This window comes from Trematomus bernacchii, unplaced genomic scaffold (assembly GCF_902827165.1).
Source record: "Trematomus bernacchii unplaced genomic scaffold, fTreBer1.1, whole genome shotgun sequence".
Taxonomy (NCBI): domain Eukaryota; kingdom Metazoa; phylum Chordata; class Actinopteri; order Perciformes; family Nototheniidae; genus Trematomus; species Trematomus bernacchii.
The window spans coordinates 4,661,900-4,672,940 of record NW_022987582.1 but is presented as its reverse complement, the minus strand read 5'-3'; the positions used below and the strand labels follow the sequence as shown (position 1 = coordinate 4,672,940).

At 36.3% G+C, this 11,041-nt stretch overlaps 3 protein-coding genes across 4 annotated transcripts; 2 read left to right on the top strand and 1 right to left on the bottom strand.

Annotated features, from left to right (window-relative positions):
* The first annotated feature begins 2,404 nt into the window (after positions 1 to 2,404).
* Positions 2,405 to 4,578, top strand: hcst (hematopoietic cell signal transducer). Its single transcript, XM_034127780.1, has 5 exons — positions 2,405 to 2,525; positions 3,048 to 3,112; positions 3,300 to 3,320; positions 3,755 to 3,889; positions 4,410 to 4,578. Exons 2-5 carry the CDS (start codon positions 3,073 to 3,075, stop codon positions 4,451 to 4,453), a joined length of 240 nt encoding a protein of 79 aa, XP_033983671.1. The 5' UTR covers positions 2,405 to 2,525; positions 3,048 to 3,072; the 3' UTR covers positions 4,454 to 4,578.
* A 2,532-nt stretch (positions 4,579 to 7,110) lies between these two features.
* tyrobp (transmembrane immune signaling adaptor TYROBP) lies at positions 7,111 to 8,181 on the top strand. 2 transcript variants are annotated; one of them, XM_034127802.1, is made up of 5 exons: positions 7,111 to 7,274; positions 7,387 to 7,398; positions 7,482 to 7,625; positions 7,713 to 7,783; positions 7,887 to 8,181. In XM_034127802.1, the coding sequence occupies exons 1-5, from the start codon at positions 7,184 to 7,186 to the stop codon at positions 7,941 to 7,943; spliced, it is 375 nt and encodes a 124-aa protein (XP_033983693.1). In that variant the 5' UTR covers positions 7,111 to 7,183; the 3' UTR covers positions 7,944 to 8,181. The 2 variants fall into 2 exon arrangements, with proteins under 2 accessions (XP_033983693.1, XP_033983692.1); XM_034127801.1 differs by having other exon boundaries at positions 7,170 to 7,274; positions 7,378 to 7,398.
* Positions 8,182 to 8,251: 70 nt separating this feature from the next.
* On the bottom strand, positions 8,252 to 10,508 carry LOC117480467. Its single transcript, XM_034127800.1, has 9 exons — positions 10,454 to 10,508; positions 10,294 to 10,326; positions 10,100 to 10,147; positions 9,779 to 9,814; positions 9,537 to 9,605; positions 8,990 to 9,400; positions 8,856 to 8,894; positions 8,683 to 8,750; positions 8,252 to 8,533 (listed from the first exon to the last, which is right to left on the bottom strand). Exons 1-8 carry the CDS (start codon positions 10,503 to 10,505, stop codon positions 8,689 to 8,691), a joined length of 750 nt encoding a protein of 249 aa, XP_033983691.1. The 5' UTR covers positions 10,506 to 10,508; the 3' UTR covers positions 8,252 to 8,533; positions 8,683 to 8,688.
* Positions 10,509 to 11,041: the final 533 nt, after the last annotated feature.

Genomic DNA, 11,041 nt, shown 5'->3' with positions numbered 1-11,041 from the left:
TTATTAAAAATAATGAATAGTATAATGTGTAGTATTTGAAAGCACAGATTTTATCAGAATATATTTTGTTATCAAATGAAAAAGTACCTATTATGCAGAATGGCTCCCATCTACAGTATAGGTTTCTATTTTCATATGGGTAGTGAGTGACACATACTTATACTACAAGTCAGGGCCGTCCCTCCCTACAGGCCGACCATGCAGACTGCGTGGGGCACCTATGCGCTTATGCGGTGCAATTAGTGTGGCGCGGCACGGTTTCGCCGCTGCGAGGCTCCACTATCACCCCCCCCCCCCCGTTGACGCTCGCGAAACAGAGGGCCTCAACATATAACTTTACGTGGGGCCTCATGTTGGCCAGGGACGGCCCTGCTACAAGTGTTAGATGTTCATGTTGAAGCTGGTTCAGGCTAATATACTTCAACAAATGCATTGGTTTGATTTACATTATTGCATCCTATTGTAAAAACATATTCTCTTAGTTAGTTAGTTAGTTAGTTAGTTAGTTAGTTAGTTAGTTAGTTAGTTAGTTAGTTAGTTTAAAGGTTACATTTGTTTTAGATAAAGTAACGTGTGAGGACATGTTCTAAGATTTCTGAGATTTTTATTTATTTTTCTTAAACAAAATATCTTTACATTTTGACTCCTTCTTGCAGCCTTAGATTAGTTTGTTTCAAAGGTAAATCCTTGGACATTTATATATACAGTATATATCATTGTGTATTAATATTATGAAACTGGAAAGAAATTAGTGAGTTAGACTTCAGTGACTTAATTACAAGTACCATTTCTTTACAAAAGTGTTAGCATGAAAATGTAGACTACTAAAAACACAAAAAGTAAAGTCTTAATTTTGGAGAAACCTTGATTTAAGGATTGTAACTATTGAAACATTATTGGAACTTCAGTTTATCATTTTATTCCCCAAAGATGGTACATTTGGTTTTAATTACTTTTACTTTAAACTGCTGGGTAATATAACTTTCAATAGCATACCATAATTTTGATTTCCTATAAACATTATGAATATGTAAAGTAAATTGGTGAATTGGTCTCAAATGTAGAGAATGTAAAAATGTTCATATTCTCCACATTTCTAAAAGTCTCCCTGTATGACACATTCAGGGTTGCTGCTTTTACAATCATTCCATCAGATGTACTCTCTTATAGCTTGAAACAATATGTAACTGTTTTTTTTCGTGTTCAGTATTTATTATGGATGTTTGTGTCTCTGTGTGGATTTATGAATGTGTTCATAAAGTATCTGCAATACATTACGGTATATTGTACATTTATATATAATATCTCGATTAATGAACACTATTTATCTATTACATTGTTTCTTTCCCCAATTTAGCCTGCAATATTTAACATGAGATTGGACGTTGATAAAAAATTGCGGATAAAATGAAGAAAACAGTGTGTGACATTTGTTTTAGTTTCAAAGGCATCAATCTTTGAAGTGATACAGGTGTCACAGCTCCATCTACTGTCACAACGTGTAAGACCCAATCTACTACAAGACAGAAACACTGATGAGCTGAAATGAAACGACAACCACAGAGATGGTCTACAATTTTTAAGTTGAATCAACAGAATCAAATCATGAAAACAAAGGTTGACTGCCCCCTTGAGGATGATGCGGGTGACAGGCTATCAGGCTGAATGTCAGGATGGATTTAATTGAGGCAATGTTCTAAACTCACATGGCAGTAGTTTGTGTACATCTGTTTACTGTGTGGTTTAGTGTAATACTGAATATACTTGTGTTACAATTGATGTTGCCTCATGGTAAGTGTAATGTCTATAACTTCTAGTATTGTAATATAATTAACTATATTATTTAAACTAATACTGTACTTAAGTTTTATTTGGAGATATTTGTACTTTGATTGAAATAATTCCTCCTATATTTCATACTACCAGCCAACGTTGTACTTTTTACTCAAATGCATTTTTTTTTACGCTTTATTTTCTAATTACTTTGTGGGATAAGGTTATAAATTCTAATTATAAATGAACTAATGCATGTGACAAAACTACCACCTGCAACATTTACGTGACAAACATATACATTTATCATTAATTTATATCCAGTGAGGTAATTAAAATGACTCAATTGATCAATCTACTGCATATTCATACTTTTATTAGTTTTAATTTTTTTATTTTAGATTGATGTTTACACTTTTGTACCTTAATTACTTACTTATGACACAGTATAGAGTATATTTTTCAACAACATGTGCATTTAGTACTTTATTTTATTTATTCTGTGTGTGAGTGTAAAGTCAAAGATTCACTTCTTTGGGATATTCAAGTGTGTTATATTCTATTATAATGGCTCTTTCCCCATCAGATCATGCAACCTGTATTGAGTTCAAACAGAGACAAACAGGCAGTGTTTCGGCACCCCAGAGGAAAGAAAGTGATCTGACGTCAGCCCTCAAAAGTGAAAAGTAATGGGAAACAAGAATCACATCATCTTTTGGATTCCAGGCAGCAGATCAGCCCAACGAGAACAGGTGAGAGAATCTTAAATCACACCGAGTCACCCTTCCTCATCCAAAACTTTTAGCCATTCAATATCTGTTAAGTCTAATCAAAATGGTTTCTATGTAGTTTGAGATTAAAGAAACAACCAGAATCTCTGGGTGGAAAACTTTATTTTTTAAAAGTGTGTATTCCAAATTTGTCATAAAACACAGCTGAGAGAGCTTAGTCTATCTATATTTAAGTGATTTTAAGAGAGCTCATTCAAGAATGAAATGATTTGCTATTGTCTTTTTCCGTTTCTGTGAAATGCCTACGCAGAAGTGTTTGACTCATTCGTATACAGCAGTCGTTCATTTATTAGTGCAAAAAAGAAAAGAAAATAGTGTCTGAAACGGTTTAGGTGATATAGGCTACTGTAGCTTTGACACTTGACACTGAAATCACAAACAACCATATGTGAAGAATATGAAATTATCGTGTTTATTAAATGCATTTTTATCTTATTGAAGTATGTAACACACAACAAGGTTTGTTCTCCTTTTGTCTTTCAGAAATCCAAAACTGAGTCGACATACAATGGCGTACAACTTTATCATTGTCCTGTTTTTTCTGTGCAGTAAGTACATGTATTTTCTCTCTCACATGCACACAGACATTAAGGTGGTCTTGCACAGGAAAATGAAACCACAAACAATTATGCACGTCGGAAACTTCCGTGAACTGACAGAGGTGTTGCCATGTGCAAAAACAAAAATGCAAAATCTCTGGTGCTTCATTTCTCTGTTTCTTTTCCTTCCTGTAAGACCTGGCTGTGGCGCTCACTGGTATGTACAACACAACGCAACTCGTAAATTACATTTGTATGAAACTTGTCATTTAATAAAACAAGCAAAACACAAATATAAAGCTAGACAAAAACACCTGATGAATCATTTTTTTCCATTCAGTCTGGGCCTACATAAGTCTTCCATCCCACTCTTTTTTTCTGTCTGTCTGTGTGTGTGTCTGTGTGTGTGTGTGTGTGTGTGCGTGTGTGTGTGTGTGTGTGTGCGTGTGTGTGTGTGCGTGTGTGTGTGTGTGTGTCTGCGTGTGTGCGCGTGTGTGCGTGTGTGTGTGTGTGTGTGTGTGTGTGTCTGCGTGTGTGCGCGTGTGTGCGTGTGTGTGTGTGTGTGTGTGTGTGTGTGTGTGTGTGTGTGTGTGTGTGTGTGTGTGTGTGTGTGTGTGTGTGTGTGTGTGTGTGTGTGTGTGTGTTTGCCAGAGAGCACATTGTCTTGCTACAGGATCGAGCCGTGGACAATAGCAGGCATCATCTGTGCTGATGTGCTGCTGACCCTTATCATTGTCATTGTCACCTACCGATGTGCCAGTTTAAGGCATCAGAAGATAGACAATGGTGAGGAAATGAGGCTTAAATATGTTTCTGTTGTGTGTGAATATCTGCAATGTTGTGGGATTCAGTAAATGAAGTGTAACTTTGTTAAAGGTAGGGTAGGTAAGTTTGAGAAACCGGCTCGAGATCGCTAGAATTTGAAAATACACAACCGAGAAAATCTGCCACTTCCTTATAGAGCCGCTCCTCCAACACACACGAACGCGCACATGACCAATGAGGGCACGAGATAAGTTTGTGCACAGATGGAAGGCTGACAGGCAGGTAGGCCATCCAGTTATTTTAGCCGGGCCGGCTAAAATGATTGGTCGTACTTTTTACGGCTTCCACAGATGACATTTTTTAATGGATTTTTTGTCAAAGCACTTAAGATATTCATTGCTATCGGGATGTTAAGAGCATTCCATGGAATATAACAAAAAGTGTATCTCGAGCCGGTTTCTCAAACTTACCTACCCTACCTTTAAATTTGGATTGTCAAATACTAATTACTCTCTTTGTGTCTTTCTTTTTATCTTCCCAGCTAACAAAGTGTATATGAATGTCCGGGCCAACTGCAAGAACTAATCTAAAAATGAAATTACATTCAGTTTCTTAGATCCTGTTTAGTGTATTACAAGATGTTAGAATATATTAATGTAACAGTATATGAATTAAACTCTTTTGCAATAAACACAACTGTCTAAAACACATTTCAGTTTTTGTTAATTATAAAGAGTACTATTTAACACACACATGTTTCAAACCCTAGTAAATGAGAGGTGTGTCTGGTCACAGAAAACTTTAAAGGGGTAAATCAAATTCACCAGCCTTGTGAAATATGTTTGAATGCTAACCAGCTCATGAAATGTTGGCACAAATACAGCACCCTCTGCAGTTGACTTTAGGTAGCAACATTTCTAAATACTGTCATTTTAACCCTTTAGGCCCCTGAAGTTTCCTTTTAAATATCTGTAAAGATACGAGTGATGACAAAAATAAAAGACAGATCAAATTATTTTAGATAGATGTTTTTAGTTTAAAATCGTACAAGCCACCAAATGGATAATGCATTCAAATGAATGCTGATAATATAATAATTCTGCACATCAGTACATAAGTACATTAAATAAAACACAGGAAGAGCATTTTTGTTAAGTCCAATAAATAATAGCAGTGTGCCTTTGTACGTGTTTACTTAGTAACATGGTGTTTTCTGTTTGTCAGCTTCATTTATACTCACAAATTATTTTCATCTTTTTTATCACTCTGTACCAAAGTGACATCTGAGCAGTATGACTAACAGGACACCTGATTAGATCCTGCATGAATGCTGTTGAGTTGAGCTGTGTGTTGAAGGTGATAATGTGGTCAAACTGCTGCCTGCCATTTCCGTGAAACATGAAGAGCATGCATGTTGACCAAAGCCAATTTAATATCTTTGAAATATCAGTCTGACCTACCTCCTCTGTAGGTTCACAATGGTTTAGTTCATGCCGTGGAATCACTCTTAAATAACCACAAGAATAACAGCCATAGAATAGGATTGGGCGGTTAAAAGCCAAACCACTTCATTCTTTCAAAACATTTGGAAAGTTGTTGCAGGATTGTTGTGCATGAGGAATTTCCCTCAGCTTTCTATTGCTCAACGTTGGCTGACCTGGTTCTGTATGATTGGACTTCAGGGCATCTTTTGATACCATTTCATTTTATTTAGACACTATTGTCAACTTTAATTCTAATTTTGAGGAAAAAATAAACACTTTTCTCATGTTCTGTCATCAGCGGCAATGATCTGTGGAGTGCCTCAAGGTTCGATTCTGGGACCATGCATTCATTGTTTATCCACTTTTTTGTGGATGGCATCAAGAACTATAGTTAATCTCCCTTTGAAATCCAGCAATTGCACCTCACTTGTTGGATTTTCTAAGTGATAATAAACTAAAGTATTTCAGCCCTCAGCTGGGGGCATCCAAGACTCTGTCTGTATAGAAAAAGGTCACTGGTTCAAGTCCAGCTAATTATGTTTTGATCTATTATAATATATTAAAAATGCTTTTTAGTAGCCAGTTTATTAAACATCTGGCAGGTGACTCATTCATTTTCATGTCCTTAATAAGGTCATTAAAGATTATTAAAGGTCCCATTTCATGCGTTTCCGGTTATTACCCGTTCCCTTGTGTGTTATGAAGGTTGTTATGCATGTAAACGGTCTGCAAAGTCACAAACCCTCAAAGTACACCCTGTAGTTTTCTTCCTGGGTACAGTGACGTGCCCATACCCAAATAGACCAATCCGTGGAGCCGTTACGTTACGTCCGCGGAACCGTTAGGTTCAAACACACACACTCAATCTTTTCTCAGCTGCAGCTCGGTGCTCTGTTTTTGATTATAAATGTTAATGAGTTGATTTTTCTTCTAGCTGATTTACAGCTCTTTTCCGGAAGATCAAACAACTGTAAGGAGGAATCTTTTTTAGGAAATAACGAGCAAAAAATATAATTAAATGTCCTGTTGGAAAAAGAGAAGGAGGCATCTTTCACAGCCTGGCAAAACAAAAGCTGTTCTAAGTTAGGGTTTGTGACCCATTTGTAAGTATTATTATATTATCATGTACGCTTTAATATAAGATCAAGATGCAGTGAAAAGGCTCCAATTGGTTTTGCTGCTGCAAGATATTTATAACTTTAAAAAATCACATAAGTCCTCTTGTACTATTATTTGTAAATTGAAAAATGATATGGATTATTTTGATTGGTGTTTTTGTAATTGGGTCACCTAGCCGAGAAATGTAAATAGTTTTAATAATCTTATATATCCTATTGTTTTATAACGTACTACTTCTGTTGAGTATTTTAAGTATTTGTTCTATGCATTAACCATTTGAAATATTCGGACAACTGTAACATAAAAGAAGCAATGAAAGTACTTTCATTTCACTGACAGGACATCAGCATTGGAGATAAACGTGTGGTTTAACACTAGTTCACAGACTAGGTAGCAGTGACTGTGACCGCCCACTGTTGTGAACCACAGGTCATGAGGAAGTGCTTTATTTGGTGATATGATCACATGCATTTCAGCAGAAACTGCAGGTGTGTGAAACTGACCTAATTCAGCTCCTTATCTTGGCATCTCTTGCGAACATTAATTTATAAAATTAACAAACTCTTAAAAAGTCTAAAAGAAGGCCTGAATCTTCAATCAAATGTGACAGTGGAAGAATTGCTGGTTTTATGTATTACGCCTCACATGAGTGACAATACAGAGAAACAGCCGCTTCCTCTTCTTCTCAGAGGACTCCCTCCTCCTCCTGTATATGCAGTCACATGCTGATAAACCCTCACACCGCTGCAAAACCAACATAAAGAAGATGTCTGACGCTCTTTGTATTGTGGGTTCATATTTTGGTGAGTGGTGTTCTTAATTTGTTTTTAACAGTGAATAATGAAGCAATTAAGGCACAGGCATTGTTGTTATTAAGTAAGGTTTAAATAACTTTCTGTCTTTCAGGATCCACAGAAGGACAGCAAGGTATCTTTAAAGCTTTAAACATTTGCCTCTGTTGTTGTATTTTGATTGTGTGTTACAACTCCATGTCTTTGCCCTTTTTACAGATTGTGGTACTTGTTACCTGATAAATATGGGCTCTGTAATTGGCATTATCGCCTCTGACATCCTCTTGACCATCTTCATCATGATTTCTGTATTCTGCTTTGCAACTCATCTCAAGAAAAGGAAGAAGTGGGATTCTCGTGATGGTGAGCACTATCTTTATTGGTGCTATTTTTGAGTATGCTCTATGGTATTACATGGCAGACGGGCAGTAACATGACCCTCTTCAACAGGAAAAAGAAATCCACCAACATCATCAGTTTCAAAGAAAATGGCTACAGAACTCACAGAATCTCCCTACCAGGTAAAGCAGAACTATTTCATTATGTAAGCCTTAAAGATACTTAAACTGTTATATCTACATATCATTTGTGTTTCCATAATGAATTGTTTTGACTTTTCTGTAGGAGTTACATGGAATCCAATCAGATGTGTACAGCGATCTTCAGCGGTTTAGGAAATGAAAAAAAGGAACTATAAAAAAAACCACAATGCCTTAGCTGCATCTATAACTGGAAAACACTCCTCTGGTTTCCTCAAACTCCAGCAGCATTATATGTAATAACAATAGTTACATTTATATGTTTTGCATGATGTAATAATGTTGTTTTGCTTTTTTGTAAATCTTAAGCTGTCTTCAAATTATATATTTTCTATTTAACCAATTGTAAATTAAACTACATTTTAAAAACAAGAAAATAATTAAGATGCATTATGTACTTGTTCTTTTATTCTGTATTTCACACGATTATATTCACATCTTCACATGACAGTTAACAAATACAGGGATCTGACAAAAGACACATTTTCAGTACATTTAGATTTAAAATGTAAACTACAATCTTCAACCAAATATCATGCTGTAGCAGTTTTGACCAGTTTCTAGTAAGTCTAACACGTTTTGTTTTTTTAAACCTGTTTATTTATTTAAGAAAAAAAGAAGGAAAAACATCTACATTTGGATGAAAAAGCCCCCGAATTGGGAAACAGCCAGTCTGCCTCCTATGACTCAACAGATGGCAGCCCCTGACTCATTATTAGGAAGAAATAGAATCTGGAAAAATAGAGAAAAACAATTGGTATTCAACAATACATACCAGAATGACAAAGCAAGATCTATAAAAAACAAATGTCTAATAATTAGACAGGGATGACATACTAAATTAAATGCATTTGTCTCATTAAAATGCATTGCAAACACACCTCTGATCATACGGTGGCTCTGATCTTTGCTGGAACAGCGAAGGTACTGGGGCTCTGCTCTGGAGGAACTAAAGCATACATAAGAAATTACCATTCTTTCATGAAAGCTCTGTATAAATCAGTTATAAACAATGTTTTTACAATATTCACTTGTGGAAGAAAACTCCTCTTACCTATTGGATACATTTCATGGCTCATAAACTCTCTGGTTTCTGTAGGAATATTACAAAACAATTCTTCACCCTTTAATTGTTCAGAGGATAATTCTTGGAAAAGCACATCTTGTTCAATAAGCGCAGGGTCTTACCGTCATAGTCTGGATCTCCTCTGATGCCCACTGGAGCAGGTCTGCCATTGTGGTACTCCAAACTATCCCAATCCAGCGGTACTCTGCCTGGACCTGGAGCCAGCATCCCATTCAACCCATGAACTCTTCCTGGTGTTGCCTTTTTTTGGACACTACCAGTCACTCTGTCTTTACTCAAACGAACAACTGGTTTTCCTGACAAATGTTCAACCTCCTGAGCCTCCACCATCACTCCTTCCTCACCGCTTGCTTTTTGTTTCTCGAGTGGCCCACTTTGTTCCCTGCTCCCCTGAACCGGCACGCTGCTCAGATCCATTGACCCCACATTGGTTTTATCCCCCGATGGTGCTGCGTATTTCTCCTCAGCTTTGGGAATCTTGGTCACATCACTGTCAAGGCCTTTTAATGCATCTGGGAAGAGTCAAAGTTATTGCTACAACTTCTGCGTAATTGTGTACATAACATTCAAGATTCCTTTTATTGTTACATCTTAATTATATATATAGAGTAAAACAAATAACAGACATTGGGAAGCCCATGCACATACCTGTAAATCCATTGCTGCCATAACTCGCTGTAGATTTAGCCTCAGACCTTTCTGTGACTGAGTTTGCAGCTATGTAAAAATAAAGATGTGACAAGTTCCAATAATCAGGAGCTGTGTTGCCACATATGAGGCATGTGTAATACCACGTTTAAAACAAACGTACTTATAAATACACATATATAGTGCTAATAACTGTACTTTACTGTGTATTTCTTTCATCAACAAAAAGGAAAAACATGTACCTTCAGACTCTTGCTCGTTCTTAGGTGTAGGGTATTCTGCAAACATGAAACAAAACATGATTATAATCACCAGGGTGTTTTTATGGTAACAACCAAATAGTGTCAAAGGTGCTTTCTGCAGTACACCCTGAAGATATATCTCAATGACAAAGCTTCACAAATACCATATGTCTCTGTTTGGTTTTTGTGTGCCTGGTCTTTGAAATTCGCATTTACGATAGGGAACAAAAAGTACTTTGAGGATCTGGTGAGACAAGGCCTTCCTGTTTTAAAACTGAAACTATCTGATTGTACCTGAAAGCAACATTTTGAATCACACACCTGTTGTATTTGCAGGAATGGCCTTTTCGGTAGTTGTGCCAAGTGTATCTAAGAGAAGAATAATGAACAAGTTATTGAATATCATTTTTGCAACAGTAGTATAAGCAGCTATTTACCTTGTTTCAAAAAGCAGTAATCTGACTATTTTGCTCGTAAAAAAGAACAAACAGTAAAGTTGACAAAAGTAATCTCACCATATAGATTGCTTAACCCTTTTTCTCTTCGCGCTTGAAAAGAGAGAAAGAAAGATACAATATCTATCATTCTGACGTCCTGTTTAAGCAATCTGAAATGTTTACAAAAGTGAAATAAACACAAAACGAGGTAATTTGTTCTCCATTCAAGTTGGTTTACCTCTGATTGGGGCAGTAAGCACCATAGTTGCAAATGAAAGAAGTAGACACATTAAGCTGAAACGAATAAGACTGCAATCAATTCAAGGTTGAAATACATGTTTATGTGGATTTGTATAGCTATGTCAATTTCAGCTGGTAATTGAAATATATTTCATTGACGGATTTGATGAAAAATACATTAATTATATTATAAAAAAACAATTTACAGCTTCATTGTTGACTTTGGTCCTCAGCTGTATCCACTGTTTGTCGGCAAGAGTACTGTTTTGAACTACCGCTTATCCTGAATTTTTACTTTTAATAGGTCTCCACTCCAAGTTAATTATAGATGCTAAAAAGATGTAACAGATATAGTAGTCAAAGACCTTTTCGGTTTGTCTAACAGCGCATGACTTCCAGGCAGAGAAGTAACAATTTGGCTACAGAAATAATTTACAGGGGTCCATTATCTCATTATCTCAAATCAAGATGGAAACAAATGTTCTCAACATTCAAACTCATGGAGTCGTCTTTCCCTCCATTATGTGTTGATTACTGGTGGGTTCTTCAGGAAAATGCCCCAGGCTTTTTCTATGACTGAGGTAGC